This window comes from Brassica napus, chromosome A8 (genome assembly GCF_020379485.1).
Source record: "Brassica napus cultivar Da-Ae chromosome A8, Da-Ae, whole genome shotgun sequence".
NCBI lineage: Eukaryota > Viridiplantae > Streptophyta > Magnoliopsida > Brassicales > Brassicaceae > Brassica > Brassica napus.
The window spans coordinates 6,924,883-6,944,677 of record NC_063441.1 but is presented as its reverse complement, the minus strand read 5'-3'; the positions used below and the strand labels follow the sequence as shown (position 1 = coordinate 6,944,677).

The 19,795-nt window shown below is 36.5% G+C and overlaps 2 protein-coding genes across 2 annotated transcripts; one reads left to right on the top strand and one right to left on the bottom strand.

The window, feature by feature from the left end:
• The first annotated feature begins 7,250 nt into the window (after positions 1-7,250).
• Positions 7,251-17,709, top strand: LOC106418889 (acetyl-CoA carboxylase 1). Its single transcript, XM_013859624.3, has 32 exons — positions 7,251-7,541; positions 7,981-8,325; positions 8,398-8,604; positions 8,686-8,847; positions 8,952-9,044; positions 9,154-9,249; positions 9,402-9,575; positions 9,665-9,758; positions 9,855-10,042; positions 10,128-10,178; positions 10,265-10,304; positions 10,381-10,505; positions 10,610-10,726; positions 10,802-10,876; positions 10,953-11,009; positions 11,093-11,197; positions 11,288-11,374; positions 11,476-11,667; positions 11,751-11,939; positions 12,018-12,128; positions 12,220-12,309; positions 12,391-12,567; positions 12,656-12,733; positions 12,818-12,940; positions 13,020-13,289; positions 13,382-13,713; positions 13,801-14,038; positions 14,126-14,478; positions 14,563-14,776; positions 14,868-15,044; positions 15,132-17,273; positions 17,349-17,709. The coding sequence occupies exons 2-32, from the start codon at positions 7,993-7,995 to the stop codon at positions 17,403-17,405; spliced, it is 6,747 nt and encodes a 2,248-aa protein (XP_013715078.3). The 5' UTR covers positions 7,251-7,541; positions 7,981-7,992; the 3' UTR covers positions 17,406-17,709.
• Positions 17,710-18,584: 875 nt separating this feature from the next.
• LOC106418855 (small acidic protein 1) lies at positions 18,585-19,057 on the bottom strand. Its single transcript, XM_013859597.3, has one exon. The coding sequence runs from the start codon at positions 18,984-18,986 to the stop codon at positions 18,798-18,800; it is 189 nt and encodes a 62-aa protein (XP_013715051.2). The 5' UTR covers positions 18,987-19,057; the 3' UTR covers positions 18,585-18,797.
• Positions 19,058-19,795: the final 738 nt, after the last annotated feature.

The window sequence follows — 19,795 nt, the reverse complement described above, 5'->3', positions numbered from 1 at the left end:
ACATTTCACCTATCTTCTGATCAGAATAGCTACGCGAGCAATCAAAGATCAGACACCATACAAAGTCTATCATGGAAGAAAGCCCAACGTCGGTCATCTAAGAGTTTTTGGTTGCATAGGATATGCGAAGGTAGATTCCAAACTACTGAAAACGTTAGATGATAGATCTCGAATGCTAGTCCATCTTAGGACATAACCAGGTCCAAAGCATATCGTTTGCTTGATTCCCAATCAAACAAGATAGTTGTGATCCGTGATGTGGTAGTTGATGAAACAAAATGATGGAACTGGATGCATCCCACAACAGAAGAAGACAAAGCAAAGCTTTTGAGATCGTGGTCGGTGTTACGGGAACCATGGAATTCAAGAACAGATGAATGAAGATAAAGAAGAGAGTAACATCAAACCCACTATTACCAATAGTGAAATGATTCTTGGTAGTGATCAAGAAAGTGAAGCATAGAGTGAAGAAGATCAAATGCAGCTATGAAGATCACAACGCCAAGATACCTTGGTGATTATGTTTTGTTTGCTGAAGAAGCTGGAGAATGGTTGTTAATGTGTGTAGAGAACGAACCGTATGATTTTTAAGAGACAAAAGAATGCAAAGAGTGGATACGAGCATGCGAAGATGAGATACATTCCATTACCAGACTCGAGTGTTGGACTCTAGTAGATTTGCAACAGGGATTAAAGCCAATAGGCTAAAAAGTGGATATTTAAGCTTATAAGGAACTCCGACGGAAGCATAAACAAGTACAAGACCCGACTCGTGGCTAAGGGTTATGTACATCAATATGGAGTTGATTACGATGAGGTGTTTGCTCATGTTGCGAGAATAGAAACGATTTGTTTGCTGATCAGTCTTGCAGCTTCTCACGGTTTGGAGATACATCATCTAGATGTTAAAACTGCTTTTTTGCATTGTGAGTTGAAGGAGTCCTTGTACGTTACACAACCTGAAGGGTTCGAGATAGGAGGACATAAAGGCAAGGTATACATATTAAAGAAGGCTTTCTATGGCTTAAAACAAGCACCGAGATCATGGAATGATAAGCTAAACAATATCATGTTCGAGTTAAACTTCATTTGCTGCCTAAAGGAGCCATCTGTTTATCACAAAACCGTGAGTAGGAATCTCCTTATCATCGCAATCTATGTAGATGATTTGTTTATTACAGGGACAAGCATGAAGACCATAGACGAGTTCAAGAAGGAGATGGGAAGAAATTTTGAGATGAGTGACTTGGGTAAAGTATCTTATTATCTTGGTATCGAAGTTTGTCAACATGATAAGGGAATAACTCTTAATCAGGATCGATACGCTTTAAAGATTTTAGAGGAAACGGGTATGAAGGATAGTAATCCAGTGCAGATACCAATGTATGCTGGTCTTAAATTGGAAAAATCGGAGCAGGAGAGAGAGAGATTGAAGTAGAAAGACAGTGGGTTGTTTTCGATATTTGCTTCACACGAGACCTGATCTATCATACTGTGTGGGAGTCCTAAGCAGATACATGCAAAGTCCTAAAGAATCACATGGCGTGGCGTTGAAACAATGTCTTAGGTATTTAAAGGGAAGTGCATCGTATGGCCTGACGTTTGAACGATCAGTTTCACACACAAGGAAACTAATTGGCTACAGTCACATCAATTACAACGTAGACCCGAACGATGGAAGGAGTACGACATGGCATGTATTCTACCTTAGCAAAAGCCCTATAACTTGGTGCTCTCAAAAGCAGGATACAGTCGTGTTATTTTCATGTGAAGCCGAGTTCATGGCAGGAACTGAAGCGGCGAGACATGTGATTTGGCTCCAAGATTTGCTTGCGGAGATTATGGGTATTTCGAGTGAAAAAGTGGTGATACGGATCGATAACCAGTCAGGTATAGCTCTCACGAGAAACCCGGTGTTTCATGGTCGAAGCAAGTATATACACACGGTATCATTTCATTAGAGAGTGTAATGGGAAAGGCTTAATCAAAGTCGAACATGTTCTTGGTAATGAACAGAAAGTGGACATTCTGACGAAGGCTCTTTCGAGAATCAAACACCGAGAGATGAAGGAACTCACTGGAGTTCATGATGTGAAGAAAAAAACCTTCAAGTTTAGAGGAGAGACTGTTGGAGGCGCTTGAAAGAAGTTTGAGAGAGACGCAATCTTAATCATAGTTGAATTAAAATTATAAAGAGATAATGATGATAAGATTAGGAAATATCTATTTATGAGATTACTTACAGCATTAGGATTGTATGCATCTATATATAAAAATGCCGAGATGATATATTGTGATTGTGAGATGTTTAAGTTTTTGAGTTAGTTTTTTTAAGTAATAAAGAAATTTTTCTTGTTAACTTGTGAGTTCTTATTGAAAGCTTTACGACAACAAATACCATATTTTAAAAACATTTATCTCGATCATTTTGGACTTAAACATCAAAAAATATTTGGAAACGTTTCCTAGTGTCCATGTGACCTTGATCGTTTCGTTTCTCTTTGTAGCATGTCTATGTACTCCATAAAAACCAATTCTGGACAGTTTTGAATGTTTTATTGAAAATTTAAATATCAAAAGAATTAACAAATTTTTTTAATACATTGTTAACTATAGTACTTTTGTTGCCTTTGAATATCTAGAAAAGGTAAATAACATAAATTTAATTATGCATGCGACCAAAGAGAACTGGCTGCATATTTTGAGCAAAAAAAAAAAAAAAAACAGAAAGAGAAGAATTTGACTTCATTTTATTATGGTACTAGATATGAGCCCGTGCGTTGCAACAGATTTTGTTTGATGTTTTAATTTAATAAAGAAATAAAAGTAATAAATCATTTTATTCTATTTTTAGGATTGTTTTTGCATATATTGTGTGAGACTTATTTTATAATTAAAAACTCGTTTTTACACATAAATCTCAGTTAATATATTTGTATTTTATAATCATGTGCATAGGTTAATTTTTATCAACTTTCTATTTAGTGCTAGAAAAAACACGCATATCTATTAATTTAAACCCAACCCAACCCAAATTAAGAATTAGAATGAAGAAAATTAAAAGTTAAATAAGGTCAATCGAGTCATTGACAACATCATACAATTTCTTATGTAATAATTTAATATTTTATTAAAACTTATCTGATGCTTAATAATTCTCTTAATTTATTATTTCTTAATGATATATTTCTATAACAACATTTTAATTAAAAATGAAGTAGAAAAATATTACATAGTAAAAACAAAAAATGTCATAAGATTGCGATGAAACTTGATTTTTTTTTGACAAAATGTATATAAAAATCACTTCGTTGACAATAATAATAATAATCTAGTTCTTATGACCAAACATGAAAATATATATCAAACATGTGTATGATTTGCATATGACCAAACACATATAAATAGCAATCATGACGCAATCCTAGTTTTTTGATTTTTGTTAGTTAAATAGTTTTAACATCATACATTCATACTTGTCATCGAATTCTTTTTTTTTAGTTATTATTAAATAATTTTAAATTTTATTGTTGTTTGGATTATTTTTTAAAGGGCTCCTTTTCATTTACAATCATTCTGTATATATATATATATATATATATATATATATATCAAATACTCCTTTATATTTTTTTTTAGGATTATAGAAAAGGGAAATTACTATCATATAACCTTTTATAATTATCTTCTCTTTAAAATTTTAGGAAAAATACATTATTATCAAATAATTATTTCTAGTTACTATTAAATAGGTTTAAAAAATATTATTTATAGAATTTGTATCTAAACTAATTTTAAACAGAGGGATTAATTTTTAGTATCATGTTCATCATCAAATTATCTCTAAAAAACATTACCAAATAAGTTTTTACAATTTTATTCTGGTTAGAACTTAAAAATATGATAAAATATCTTTTGTTTATGATTTTTTAAAAATATATCAAATATTCTCTTAAAGTTTTTTTAGGGTTTTAGAAAAGGAAATTAATATTAAATAATATTTTAAAATTTTATTTTGTTTAGTATTTAGAAAAATAAAATTACTATCAAATAATTATTTCCAGTTAATATTAACTATTTTTAGAAGTTCCTATTTTCAAAATTTGTTTTTTCAATATCACAAATATTTTAACAATGTTTATTTGTTCATTAAATAATTTTTAGTATAATGTTTATCATTAAATTTTAAAAGTGAAAATTACTATTATATAGACTTTTACAATTATCTTTTGTAAGGATTTTTTTTTAAAATAAAATCTTATTTGGTCAAGATTAAAAAAGGAAAAACTCTTTTACAAATCTATTTTATTTAGGATTTTTGGAAACAAAAGTTATTTTCACATAATGACAGGTTTTTATTGACACATTAACAATATAACTCTTTTTATTGGCATATGTAATGATCATACCGAGTAAAATATTTGAAGTTATTTTGGTTTATAAGTATCTCAACACAAAATTACTTATGAAAAAAGAAAGTTAGTTATTTATAAGAAAAATAATATTGCTTTTACAATTTTATTTTATTAAGACTTTTAAAAAAAGAAACTTACTTATTTTATAATTATTTTCATTAATATTTTTTATTAAAAGTTTTCTTGTATTGCTATGATACTATAATTCGTTTTTGTTTAAAAATTGTTTAAAATTAATTTATTTCTAATAATATTTTATGTTTAAAATTTTTATATTTTGTCTTATATGTACAAACACATATTTTCATATTTTTAATATTCATACATACTCATAATTAAAAGAAATTGCGTTAGCATCATAAAATGTAGTAAGATTATAAACAAAGTGAGATGTATCAAGAAATTAAAAGAAAATACTTAGGTAATATTTTTCTCGTAAATAAAATTTTGTTTTTTGAAAATAATATGTGGAAGCTAAAACCTAAATATAGTTGTGAAATATTGTAGCTTTTTTTTGTTTATAATTTATTAACATACAATTATCTATAAAAAGGAAACTTTGTTATTTACAGTAAAATAATAGTAATATTTTTAGAATTTTCTTTTGTTTAGGCTTTTTTTTTTTTTTTTTTTTTTTTTTTTGACGTCGAAAGGCTATTCTATTACTCAAACTTGAGGTGGTCTAGGTAACCAGACCGGAATAGAACAACCAATAAAAAGTAACTCCCTATGGAAAGATCTTGCAGTCTTAGCTAAAAAGTCTGAAATCTGGTTTCGCGTTCGTGGAACATGCATGATGCTGAAGTCCGGGAAGCATATCTGTAACGTCTCTATCCTCTCCAACTCCGTCGCAAAACTTGGCCACGCCTGAGGGTCCTTTATCATTGCAATCAGCTCCTTACAATCCGTTCCAAAGCTCTGACATGTTGAGTGTTGAAGCATATTCTCCATCGCCCATCGCAGTGCTTCTACTTCCGAATGCAAGGCTGATTCGCGCCGAGTGAAGTTCCTTGTTCCCATAAGTTGAATGTTCCCATTACTATCCATCCATACCCATCCGCATCCACTGAATTGAGCAGAAGATGTCCAAGATCCATCTAATAAGCAGATATTACCCAAGCTTATGACTTGGGTTGCCACCGGGTTGTTATCTTGTACCACTGGTTGCACCAGTTCGTTAGCATCAAACCAGGCTTTGCATTCACTTTCTGCATGTCGAACTAGTTCCAAAGGATCTCTGTCTATACCCCTAAAAAGTTTTTCATTCCTAGCCTTCCAAATATACCATATTATCCAGGGATAAGGATCTCTGTCGAGTTCTGGCTCAATAATGCTATTCTTCCTCCAAAACAGAAAGTCCATATTCGTGTAGACACTTGATACGGGAAATATATCTGGGCTTGTCGGAGTGGACGATAATGACCAAACTTGGAGAGCTGGTGGACATTCAAAAATGGCATGAGTTACTGTTTCCTCTAGTTCTCCACATCTCGGACAGTAATTGTCACACCTCATATTGCGTCTTGTTAAGTTCCTCGTTACTGCCACATGACCCGTTAACAGTTGCCATATAAGATGACATATCTTCTTCGGTGCCTTTATCTGCCAAGCAAAGGCTTGGTGCTTGGTGATACTTGGCTCTAGAACTTCCTTCTCAGCCGATGGCTTTAGCACATTCTGAGCCAGCCAGTATCCGGATTTAACCGTGTATTGGCTTTTGTTTAACCGTGTATAGGCTTTAAAAATATAAATATTACTTATTTTATAGTTAGTTTTACTTTATGATTTTTATTAAATAATTTCTTGTACTTGTAGGATTTTATAATTCGTTTTTTCTAGATTTTTTTTAGTTAATATTTTTCTTTTACAATTTTCTTTCTTTATTATCTTTAAAAACAAAATTTATATTTTTTAAAACAAAGAAATAACTTTTAAATAAATTTTACAATAATTTACTTGTTTAGGATTTAAAAAAAATAAAAATTACTATCCAATAATTTTAACAATATATAATTGTAAAAGACTATGTAATAGCAATATAATAGTAATACATTTACAATTTTCTTTGTTTGGATTTTAAATGAAGAATTATTACTTATTTTATAGTTAGTTTTACTTTTTGATTTTTATTAAATAATATTGTGTATTTGTAGGATTTTATAATTTGTTTTTATTTTATTTTTAGTAAATATTTTTATTTTAAAATTTTCTTTCTTTATTATCTTTAAAAACAAAAATTATATTATTAACAAAAAACATTACCTTCAAATAAATTTTTACAATTATTTACTTGTTTAGGATTTCTCTTACAATTTTCTTTGTTTATTATCTTAAAAAACGAAAATTATATTTTATTTTTACAAAAAAATTACTTTCAAATAACTTCTTACAATTATTTACTTGTTTAGGATTTAAAATAAATAAAAATTACTATCCAATAATTTTAACAATTTATAATTGTAAAAGATTAGGTAATAGTAATTGTTCTTTTCCAAAATATTAAAAAGAATAGTAAAAAGATATTTTTTGTAATAATAACTTTTATTTTCTAAATCTCTTTTAAATCCTAAGAAAATATATCATATTTTTGACACATGTCGCAATCTTAAAAAAGTTATTGACACATGTCGCGATCATGTTAATTAGCAACTTTGAAAACCCAAATTTTATATAATAAGATGGTAAATAGTAAAAAGGTAAAAAAAATTATAAAAAAAGACTTGACAAGAGATCTTTTTTGTTTTTAACAGAATGTAAGAACCAATAAAAAGAGTGCGGAAAAAACAAGAGTGGAAGGTTTGATGAGGAGAGAGGTAGCTGAGGAACAACTACGGCGCCTCCTAACAAAAAAGAAAAAGAGAAAAAGAAAAAAAAAATGGAGAAGGTGTGGAGTGTGGCGGAGGCAGAGACCACGTGCACTCTTTTCTCTACACCTTCATCTTCTTCATCTGCCACTATTAAGTCTTCGGACCCCACCTCCTTCCTTCTCCTCTAACTCCAACCTAACTCTCTTCTTCCCTCTCCCGCCTCTTTAAACCCACCCTTCTCTCTCTCTCTCTCTTCTGCTTTGAGATGATTCTTTAACTTCTCTCAACCGAAATTGGGATTCTCAGCTTTTCCTACAAGGTTCGGACTTGTGATTCCTAACTGCTGATTATTCCTGATCTCACCATCTCAACTTTACTCTTGTGTTGGCTGTTATTTGAGATGAGTTGTAGTTGTTTTTTTTAAGATCTCTCAGATTTTGTTTTCCTTTCTACAAGAAACTGGTTATCGGAAGAGATAATTAAAAGTTTTATTTTTCTTTTCAAAAAGAGTACTTTGTGATGATTTCTAACTTTCAAGAGATCTTTGCTTATGATTGTGTTTTGCTTGTCGTATACTTTTCTTCTTCTAAAATACAGCAAAACATTGCTGTCATCTTTTTTTTTTTGTGAGCATCTTCATTTAATAAAAAATACACAAAGCAGAACAGATCAAGATCATTATTTTCTGTTTCCTAGTGATAGTATCTAAGGGGTTTTATTAAATCAGTTTCCTGTTTCACTGTGTCTTTGTTTTACAGAAGAATAACACAATGGCTGGCTCTGTTAACGGGTATCAAACTCCCGGTAGAAATCATGTGTCGGTGTCTGAAGTGGATGACTTTTGCATTGCACTTGGAGGGAAAAGGCCAATCCATAGCATTTTGATCGCTAACAATGGAATGGCAGCTGTTAAGTTTATACGCAGTGTCAGAACATGGGCTTACGAAACATTTGGCACCGAGAGAGCTATTTTGTTGGTTGGGATGGCGACTCCTGAAGACATGAGGATCAATGCCGAGCATATCAGAATCGCTGATCAGTTTGTCGAGGTTCCCGGAGGAACTAACAATAACAATTATGCCAACGTTCAGCTTATCGTTGAGGTGGGTGAATAATAATACCTCATGAACAAGTTTTGTATCTGTCCTGAATTCATCTTTGTCTACTATGTGCAGATGGCTGAAGTAACACGTGTGGATGCAGTTTGGCCTGGTTGGGGTCATGCATCTGAGAACCCTGAGTTACCTGATGCGTTGAAGGCAAAAGGAATTATATTTCTTGGTCCTCCAGCAGCTTCAATGGCAGCATTAGGTGACAAGATTGGTTCCTCGTTGATTGCACAAGCTGCTGATGTACCTACTCTACCATGGAGTGGATCCCATGTAAGTAATTTTTGTGTCCCGTTACGCTGAACTTGTTTACTAGAGAATTGTTTCAAAATGACCCAAGTTTTATGTTTCCAGGTCAAAATACCTCCAGATAGCAGCTTGGTGACGATACCGGAGGAGATCTACAGGCAAGCTTGTGTCTATACAACTGAAGAAGCGATTGCTAGTTGTCAAGTCGTGGGTTACCCAGCAATGATTAAAGCATCATGGGGTGGTGGCGGAAAAGGCATCAGGAAGGTTAGCTTGTGTCCATAAGCTTTTTGAATGTCACTCTCTTCTTTTCTTTGTAGATTAGGCCAATTCTTATATGAGTGTTCTTATTCTGGTTTTATTTTTTTTAGGTTCATAATGCTGATGAGGTTAGGGCTCTATTCAAGCAAGTTCAGGGTGAGGTCCCTGGATCACCGATATTTATAATGAAGGTTGCTTCACAGGTATTGCTACTTAACTACATCTCTTGATCTAAGCATATCGGAGTTCTTATATGGGTATTATGCTAAAGAGATTTTAATAATATTGTGGCTGTTCTTTGTATTTGTCTAGAGTCGGCATTTAGAGGTCCAGTTGCTCTGTGACCAATACGGAAACGTTTCAGCTCTGCATAGCCGGGACTGTAGTGTCCAGAGAAGACACCAAAAGGTTTTCAATGATTGATTTTGGAGTTTAATTATATTGTTTCAAAGAAATACTTTGTGTAATGTATTCTTATGTACTCAGTTTTAACTGTCTAACTCCTTTATTGACGGAGGCAAGTTATTGCATGATTTCTTACTTTATGTTTTGTATCTCAGATCATAGAGGAAGGTCCAATTACCGTGGCTCCGCAAGAAACCATCAAGAAACTTGAACAGGCTGCTAGAAGGTTGGCTAAGAGTGTTAACTATGTTGGAGCAGCTACTGTTGAGTATCTCTACAGCATGGACACGGGCGAGTACTACTTCTTAGAGCTTAACCCTCGGTTACAGGTTGGTTTCATACTACTGAAAAGGTTCATTTTGTTTTAAATTCTATGTTGAGAGGTTGAAGACCTGTTTAACTTGATGTTTGAGGTCAGGTTGAGCACCCTGTAACTGAATGGATTGCCGAGATAAATCTTCCTGCTGCGCAAGTTGCTGTTGGGATGGGAATTCCTCTCTGGCAAATCCCTGGTATGGCCTGCATCCTTATTTTTGAGAGGCAGCGGTTCTTCTTCTAGTCCACGCACACGTGTAATGTACTATTTGTTTCACTTTCTTTTTGGTTAGAGATAAGACGGTTCTATGGTATAGAACATGGTGGAGGTTACGATTCTTGGAGGAAAACATCGGTGCTAGCCTCCCCTTTTGATTTTGATAAAGCTGAATCTATAAGGCCAAAAGGTCATTGTGTGGCTGTACGCGTGACAAGTGAGGACCCTGATGACGGATTCAAACCCACCGGCGGTAAAGTACAGGTAATATATAGCTGCGGAATGCAAAAGTTCAAAGTTTTTTAACTGAGAATTGTGTGGGGGTAACACTCGTATGAACTTGCAACAGGAGTTGAGTTTTAAAAGCAAGCCAAATGTGTGGGCTTACTTCTCTGTCAAGGTAGACATATCTATATATGCTCTGCTATATTATGTGTTTGGCTATGTGACTATGGCTTAAATTTTACAACCATCTTTTTCTTACAGTCTGGTGGAGGCATCCACGAGTTCTCAGATTCCCAATTTGGTGAGTTAAATGAAATATGTGCTACTAGGTCAGCTTGAGTTTACCTTGTTGAAACTTTCTTTAACCTTCTGTTCAGGCCATGTTTTTGCATTTGGGGAATCCAGAGCCTTGGCAATAGCAAATATGGTCCTTGGGCTTAAAGAAATTCAAATTCGTGGAGAAATTAGGACTAACGTTGACTACACGATTGACCTTTTACATGTACGCTTCCTTCTTCCCACCCACAAAAGTAAACTCTGTGTTTGCGATGTTCAGTGTTTACAATAGCTACGCTCTCTGACGAGATCATGTAAATTCTTGATCAGGCTTCTGATTACCGGGAAAACAAAATTCACACTGGTTGGTTGGACAGTAGAATTGCTATGCGGGTCAGGGCAGAGAGGCCTCCATGGTACCTCTCTGTTGTCGGAGGGGCTCTCTATGTAAGTGTCTCTTTTTCAGGGATCAGTTTTTCTTATAAAGATTATATTTGGTAACTTGATGTTCTATTTGTACAGAAAGCATCAGCGACCAGTGCTGCTGTGGTCTCGGATTATGTTGGTTATCTAGAGAAGGGGCAAATTCCCCCAAAGGTAATCTAATATCAGCTACAGCATTTTTCTTCCTCGTAATGATCTTTCAGCTTAATTTTTCTCTCTTAATTTGCAGCATATATCTCTTGTGCATTCTCAAGTGTCTCTGAACATTGAAGGAAGTAAATATACGGTATGCGTCTAGTGTCAATTATACTTCGCTGCATTTCTTGTCTTCCTACCGAGACTAACTAAAGCGAAGATAAATGTTTTTAGATTGATGTGGTCCGGGGTGGATCAGGAAGCTACAGGCTAAGAATGAACAAGTCAGAAGTTGTAGCAGAAATACACACTCTACGTGATGGAGGTCTGTTGATGCAGGCAAGTTTTCTGACTTTGTTTCATACTACAAAACAGAACTTATGTGTAACCTCCTTAGAGAATTCGCATTGATTCTTACTGTCATTGCAGTTGGATGGTAAAAGCCATGTGATATATGCAGAGGAAGAAGCTGCAGGAACCCGTCTTCTTATTGACGGAAGAACTTGTTTACTTCAGGTTTCAACTGATTTTTCTTTTTGGTTTTCTCATAACACTTAAAACATTTATTTCTCAAATCATCTTAGCATTAAGTTATCTGTCATTTTTGGATTATTCAGAATGATCACGATCCTTCAAAGTTGATGGCTGAGACACCGTGCAAGCTGCTGAGGTATTTGGTTTCAGATAATAGCAGTATTGATGCTGACATGCCCTACGCGGAAGTTGAGGTCATGAAGATGTGCATGCCACTTCTTTCACCTGCATCAGGAGTTGTACATTTCAAAATGTCTGAAGGACAAGCCATGCAGGTCAAATACACTCCATTGCTACACAAAAATTGGCTTTCTAAAGATGGAGATATTGATTAACACATCCAATATTTTATTTACAGGCTGGTGAACTTATAGCCAAGCTTGATCTTGATGATCCTTCTGCTGTAAGAAAGGCCGAACCCTTCCATGGAGGTTTCCCAAGATTAGGGCTTCCAACGGCAATTTCTGGTAAAGTTCATCAGAGATGTGCTGCAACTTTAAATGCTGCTCGCATGGTTCTTGCCGGCTATGAGCATAAAGTAGATGAGGTAAACGCAATTTGATATTCCTATTTGGCCCAGGTATTTAAAAGATCATTTGACAATTAGATTGCTCAAATATGGCAGGTTGTTCAAGACTTGCTTAACTGCCTTGATAGCCCTGAACTCCCATTCCTTCAGTGGCAAGAGTGCTTCGCAGTTCTGGCAACACGACTACCGAAAGATCTCAGAATGATGGTAAAGACATATGTATATATGTATTCCATTCTGCATTATTTGTTTTGAGTTCCAAGACTCTTAATGCTTTTCCTATAAAATTCGATACCAGTTAGAATCCAAGTATAGGGAATTTGAGAGTATATCCAGGAACTCTCTCACCGCAGATTTCCCTGCCAAACTTTTAAAAGGCATTCTTGAGGTGATATCGTATTATGTTGTTCAATTCGAGAGATATCTTGTGTTTTACTCTCTGAACTTTGCTGTCCACTTTTTTTTACAGGCTCATTTATTATCTTGTGATGAGAAAGATAGGGGTGCCCTTGAAAGGCTCATTGAACCATTGATGAGCCTTGCAAAGTCTTATGAAGGTGGTAGAGAAAGTCATGCCCGTGTTATTGTTCATTCTCTTTTTGAAGAATACCTATCTGTAGAAGAATTATTCAATGATAACATGCTGGTAATATGTCGTTCAATAGTTAATGAACGGCTTTTGGTAACTAGCTATGTCTGAGGAGTCTTTATAAGCATTTTTTTTATTTGAACAGGCTGATGTTATTGAACGCATGCGTCAGCAATACAAGAAAGATCTGTTGAAGATTGTTGATATTGTGCTCTCACACCAGGTCTGTGGCCTTTCTCAGGCCATTTTACTCTTTTCTTCATCACTATGTTATTGAATCAGTATGCTCGTCTGTTATTCTTCTCAGGGCATAAAAAACAAAAACAAACTCGTTCTTCGGTTCATGGAGCAGCTTGTTTACCCTAATCCTGCTGCATACAGAGATAAACTTATCCGATTCTCGACACTAAACCATACTAATTACTCTGAGGTGCGTTTGGTTCCTTTATTTTTTTTTATAATAAATATGTTGATATTCGTCAACTGATGATCGGCTTGTGTGTGTGTAGTTGGCACTGAAGGCAAGCCAATTACTCGAACAGACCAAATTAAGTGAACTTCGTTCAAACATTGCTAGAAGCCTGTCAGAGTTAGAAATGTTTACAGAAGATGGGGAAAATATGGATACTCCCAAGAGGAAGAGTGCCATTAATGAAAGAATGGAAGATCTTGTGAGCGCATCCTTAGCTGTTGAAGATGCTCTCGTGGGACTATTTGACCACAGCGATCACACACTTCAAAGACGAGTTGTTGAGACTTATATTCGCAGATTATACCAGGTTAGAGTTAGTTTTCTTGCACCCTAATTATTCAACTGCAATTTATTAGACAGGTAATCTTGACTTCATTTAAACTTGAGTCTTGTCATTAGCCCTACGTCGTCAAAGAAAGCATCAGGATGCAATGGCACCGGTCTGGTCTTATTGCTTCTTGGGAGTTCCTAGAGGAGCATATGGAAAGGAAAAACAGTGGCTTAGATGATCAAGAGACACCTGAGAAAGGATTGGTTGAGAAGCGTAGTGAGAGAAAATGGGGGGCAATGGTTATAATCAAATCGCTGCAGTTTCTGCCAAGTATAATAAGTGCAGCGTTGACAGAAACAAACCATAACGAGCATGTATCTGCCGGAGCTCCTTTATCTGGCAATATGATGCACATTGCTATTGTGGGCATCAACAATCAGATGAGTCTTCTCCAGGACAGGTAATTAACACAGCCAGACGATTTTCAATTAACGTAGGTGCTATGTTCTCTACCTAATCTGTTGATGTTCTGGTGTGTTTGCCTCAGTGGGGACGAGGACCAAGCTCAGGAAAGAGTAGACAAGCTGGCCAAAATTCTTAAAGAGGAAGAAGTGATTTCGAGTCTCTGTTCTGCAGGTGTAGGTGTGATAAGCTGTATAATTCAGAGAGACGAAGGACGAACACCCATGAGACATTCTTTCCATTGGTCTATGGAGAAACACTATTATGCAGAAGAGCCTTTGATGCGTCATCTTGAGCCTCCTCTGTCCATATACCTTGAGTTGGTATGATCACGACGATGAAATGTAAAATTCTTGTTGTACAGTATCTCACATTCCTTTTAGTGACTGTTTACTGTTTGTCTGGTGCAGGATAAGCTGAAAGGATACTCGAATATACAGTATACCCCGTCCAGAGATCGTCAATGGCATTTGTATACTGTTACAGACAAGTCAATGCCAATCAAAAGGATGTTCCTGAGATCTCTTGTTCGACAGGCTACAATGAATGATGGCTTTATGTTGCAGCAAGGTCAGGATAAGCAACTTAGCCAAACACTGTTCTCCATGCCATTTACGTCGAGATGCGTTCTTAGATCTTTGATGGATGCCATGGAGGAACTGGAACTGAATGCGCATAATGCTGCCATGAAACCAGACCACGCACATATGTTCCTTTGCATACTGCGTGAGCAGCAGATAGATGATCTTGTCCCTTACCCTAGGTTGCTATGGCTGTGTACTTGACTAGTTATTGTTTGTAATGTGCCAGAGCATATGGTAATAATATCCAACTGTTTTTCTCACAGGAGAGTTGAAGTGAATGCAGAGGATGAAGAAACTACAATCGAGGTGATCTTAGAAGAAGCAGCACGAGAGATACACAGATCTGTTGGAGTGAGAATGCATAGGTTGGGTGTGTGCGAGTGGGAAGTGCGGCTGTGGTTGGTGTCCTCTGGACTGGCAAGTGGCGCTTGGAGGGTTGTGGTTGCAAACGTCACAGGCCGTACATGCACTGTCAATGTAAGTTCGGTTTACAAATTTTTGTTTGAATAGAGAGAGAGTAAGAGTGCACATCTCCGATGACATGAGGTGCTGTGATTCGATGTTTCAGATATATCGAGAAGTTGAAACTAGTGGGAGAAACAGTTTGATTTATCACTCAATTACCAAGAAGGGACCTTTGCATGGAACCCAAATCAATGATCAATATAAGCCACTGGGATATCTTGACAGGCAACGTCTAGCCGCAAGGAGGAGTAACACTACATATTGCTATGACTTCCCGTTGGTTAGTTACTGAATTCAGAAGATTCACGCTTTTTTTTTACTCTGTTGGCTACTTCCAACCACACTGTTATTTTGTTTTCCTTTTCAGGCATTTGAGACAGCCTTGGAGCAGTTGTGGGCATTACAACAACCGGGAGTTAAGAAACCATGCAAGGGTACTCTTATCAGTGCTAAAGAGCTTGTATTCTCCAATTCAGAAGGTACATCTCTTATGCCAGTTGAAAGATCACCGGGTCTCAATGAGTTTGGAATGGTGGCCTGGAGCCTAGAGATGTCGACTCCTGAGTTTCCTATGGGACGGAAGCTTCTCATAGTCGCCAATGATGTCACCTTCAAAGCTGGTTCTTTTGGTCCTAGAGAGGACGCGTTTTTCCTTGCCGTGACTGAACTCGCATGTGCCAAGAAGCTTCCCTTGATTTACTTGGCAGCAAATTCTGGTGCCAGACTCGGAGTAGCTGAAGAAATCAAAGCCTGCTTTAAAGTTGGATGGTCGGATGAAGTTTCCCCCGAAAATGGTTTTCAGTATATATACCTAAGCCCTGAAGACCATGCAAGGATTGGATCATCTGTCATTGCGCACGAAATAAAGCTCCCTAGTGGGGAAACAAGGTGGGTGATTGATACAATCATTGGTAAAGAAGATGGTATTGGTGTAGAGAATCTAACCGGAAGTGGGGCAATAGCGGGCGCTTACTCGAGGGCATACAACGAAACGTTTACTTTGACCTTTGTTAGTGGAAGAACGGTAGGAATTGGTGCTTACCTTGCCCGCCTTGGTATGCGGTGTATACAGAGACTTGACCAGCCGATCATATTGACTGGCTTTTCTACGCTCAACAAGTTACTTGGGCGTGAGGTCTATAGCTCTCACATGCAACTTGGTGGCCCGAAAATCATGGGCACAAATGGTGTTGTTCATCTTACAGTCTCAGATGATCTCGAAGGTGTATCAGCGATTCTCGACTGGCTGAGCTACATTCCTGCTTACGTTGGTGGTCCTCTTCCTGTTCTTGCCCCTTTAGACCCACCGGACAGAACCGTGGAGTACGTTCCAGAGAACTCTTGCGACCCGCGAGCTGCTATAGCTGGGGTTAACGACAATACCGGTAAATGGCTTGGCGGTATCTTTGATAAAAATAGCTTTATTGAGACTCTTGAAGGCTGGGCAAGAACGGTAGTGACTGGTAGAGCTAAGCTAGGGGGAATACCTGTAGGAGTTGTTGCGGTTGAGACACAGACAGTAATGCAGATCATCCCAGCAGATCCAGGACAGCTCGACTCTCATGAAAGAGTGGTTCCACAGGCAGGGCAAGTCTGGTTTCCTGATTCTGCGGCCAAGACAGCTCAAGCGCTCATGGATTTCAACAAGGAAGAGCTTCCACTGTTTATCCTTGCGAACTGGAGAGGGTTTTCAGGTGGGCAGAGAGATCTTTTCGAAGGAATACTTCAGGCAGGTTCGACTATTGTAGAAAATCTGAGAACGTATCGGCAGCCAGTGTTTGTGTACATCCCTAAGATGGGAGAGTTGCGAGGTGGAGCGTGGGTTGTTGTTGATAGCCAAATAAATTCAGATTATGTTGAAATGTATGCTGATGAAACTGCTAGGGGGAATGTGCTTGAGCCAGAAGGAACGATAGAGATAAAATTTAGAACGAAAGAGATGTTAGAGTGCATGGGAAGGTTAGACCCGAAGCTAATCGATCTCAAAGCAAGACTGCAAGATGCCAAGCAAAGTGAGGCTTATGCAAATATCGAGCTCCTCCAGCAACAGATTAAAGCCCGAGAGAAGCTGCTCTTACCAGTTTATATCCAAATCGCCACCAAATTTGCGGAACTTCACGATACTTCCATGAGAATGGCTGCCAAAGGAGTGATCAAAAGTGTTGTGGAGTGGAGCGGCTCGAGGTCCTTCTTCTATAAAAAGCTCAACCGGAGAATTGCTGAGAGCTCTCTTGTGAAAAACGTAAGAGAAGCTTCAGGAGACGACTTATCGTATAAATCTGCAATGGGTTTAATTCAGGATTGGTTCTCCAAATCTGACATTGCAAAGGGGAAAGAAGAAGCTTGGACAGACGACCAAGTGTTCTTTACATGGAAGGACAACGTTAGTAACTACGAGTTGAATCTGAGCGAATTGAGAGCGCAGAAACTGTTGAATCAACTTGCAGAGATTGGAAATTCGTCTGATCTATCGGCGCTGCCACAAGGACTTGCCAATCTTCTAAACAAGGTATGAAATGAAAATTTAGTTTCTTCGTTGTCTAGTATTCTTTTGGAAAAACCTAAGTGAATATGTCTGTTGCAGGTGGAGCCTTCAAGAAGAGAAGAGCTTGTTGAAGCGCTACGAAAAGTGTTAGGTTGATGTACAAGAGGTCTAAGCTTGTGACCCGAGAAAGATGGTCCTTTGGTGTTGCTTGTGTCCTACGGTGACAGAAGCTAGTTGGAAATTAGATGTGGTCTTTCTTTCTTAAATGTGTTGGCCCGAGCTGTAAATGTTGTTGTAGCGTATAAGTGAGAATTGCGTAATAATTTATTCAACATGTCACTCTTGCTTCATATGTTTATGTTGTCAGAATCATAAAGCCGTGTGGTTGGTTATCTTGATATAAGTCCGTATTAACAACTCAACATATAAACTTCTATTACAATAAAGTGAATTTGGTCTCTTTTTAAAGAGTCAACTCAGCAAAGACTGATCCAAAAGTTGGCATGTGTACACTTTTCTTGAAGAACCTTTGTAAAACAATATTTGTTTTAGATGAAGAAAGCTAAGATGTTGGACTATTCTTAAATCATCTCTATACGGCTGCGATGAGGCATTGATGGATTAGCGTTGGCGCAGTCTGTAAAAAGAACGCACCATGATGATTCACTAAACTTGGCGGCTGCTCTAATGAATTGTGGACGCTACCCATTTCTTTGTTCATTGGTGAATCTGACGGCTTAGATTGGACGAACATCTTCATTTCCAAATGCCATGTGGGGTCACAGATTTGTGTCAATACTAAACCTATCTTAGGACACTTTCAATGCTCTAAGAAGATACACAAATCTTTAACAATCTTGAATGTTACGATAATATGACAATTTTTAGCTGGAGGAGTATGTTATATTATCTAAGCAAACAATGTTTAATCAAAAGAGGATGCAGAAAACTTCCTAGTTAAGCCAGCATCAAAGCTTTATGGCTATGCTTGGTTATCTCCACTTTTCATTTTAGATCAACATCAATCACAAACTATGACAGAGAGCGAGATGAACCAAAGGATCTAAAGCGAAGATACAAGTTGACCTGAGAAAGAATATTACACCGCTGGCGTAGAGAGTATGAAAAAACACATGTTTGATAGAAGTGAAATCACAAACAAACAACGTCGAATAAAGCATCATACGAAGCAAAACAAGATGCAGGGAAGTTTCTACCATACGCAATCAACGAAGTTTATGTCTATGCACATCTCAGATACAACGAGAAACACCTTAAGAGATTAGGTTCAAGCCAAATTAGCAAGAAAACAAAAACATATTCAAACTCCAGAAAGAAACAAAGGCAAAACAATTAAGGTACCCAAATATTAAATCTGTTCCAGGAGGACAAGACATGTAGAGATCATCATACTTAATGTTCAGATAGGAACTTCGATTCGCAAACACAGAATCCCTAATCAACGGGGGAATATAGATTCTTCCAGAAATTACATAAAAAACTCAACCAAACAAGGGGAAATCTGAAACGATAGAGAGCTAAAGAAGATCAGTTGATATCGGTGTCGTCGAAATCGTCGTCGAACTTGTTGAAGAAATCGGCGTCGGCGAGCTTGTTCTCAGAGATAAGTCCTCCTTCGCTGAGCATCTCCATGGCTTCGATGTCATCTACGTCCATGGCCATCGAAGAACCTGCATCATCCATCTCCGCCAACATATCCAGTTGCATCGGCCTCATTTCTCTTTCTCGTCTCTTCTACTCTCTCTCTCTCTCTCTCTCTCTCTCTCTCCTGTAAACGATTTTGGTCTAACAGAGAGACGGACGAAGATTATATATATTTTAGTAATTTTGTTTAGGCCCAATGATTTGGCCCATCACTCGAATGCCTTCTACACAATTCGGAGGTGGAATCGTTAACAAAGACCCCTTTTTCGTCAGATTTTTATAAGTTCCAAACTTCCAATTAATATTAACTAGGATAGTCTCAAAGCGCGGAGTAATTTTTGTTAACAAATTCACTAATATGCAGGTTTGTTCACTAATATGAATTTGGTTTTCAGTTTGCTTCTAGGTTGTATTTTTTTGGTTTTTAGTTTGGTTCCGGTCGGTTGTGACTTTTTGTTTACGGTTCAAGAAATATAGAACTGTTCGGTTATTTATGAATTTGGGTTTAGTTATTTTGGTATGGTTCCAATAATAATATTAAAAACCCGATTTTTTTTGAATAATTTTTGAATTTAATTCTAACGCGTGGGTCTGAATATGATATGAAATTTTTTATCTTCATTTAAGTTGTTAAATTTTCGTTTAAATTTTATATTTTTGTATTAATGAATGTCTTTATATTTTAAATATGCAGTATATCTCAAAGTTATATATCACATCAAAAAACATCTGTTAGTTTCATATCTTTATGTGATAAAAATAAGTTGTATATTCAACAATTATGATAAGAAATACCAATATCATTTTGAAATAGAAATACCAATATATTAATTTAAATAAGGATTATGTAGCTATATTTTGATAATAAATCGCTATATATA

Coding starts and splice junctions, on each gene's coding strand:
- LOC106418889 (XM_013859624.3), top strand. CDS start 7,993: ATGGCTGGCTCTGTTAACGGGTATCAAACTCCCGGTAGAAATCATGTG. Junction 11,940..12,017: donor ATGAGCATAAAGTAGATGAG/GTAAACGCAATT, acceptor CAAATATGGCAG/GTTGTTCAAGACTTGCTTAA. Junction 13,290..13,381: donor ATATTCGCAGATTATACCAG/GTTAGAGTTAGT, acceptor TCTTGTCATTAG/CCCTACGTCGTCAAAGAAAG.
- LOC106418855 (XM_013859597.3), bottom strand. CDS start 18,986: ATGAGGCCGATGCAACTGGATATGTTGGCGGAGATGGATGATGCAGGT.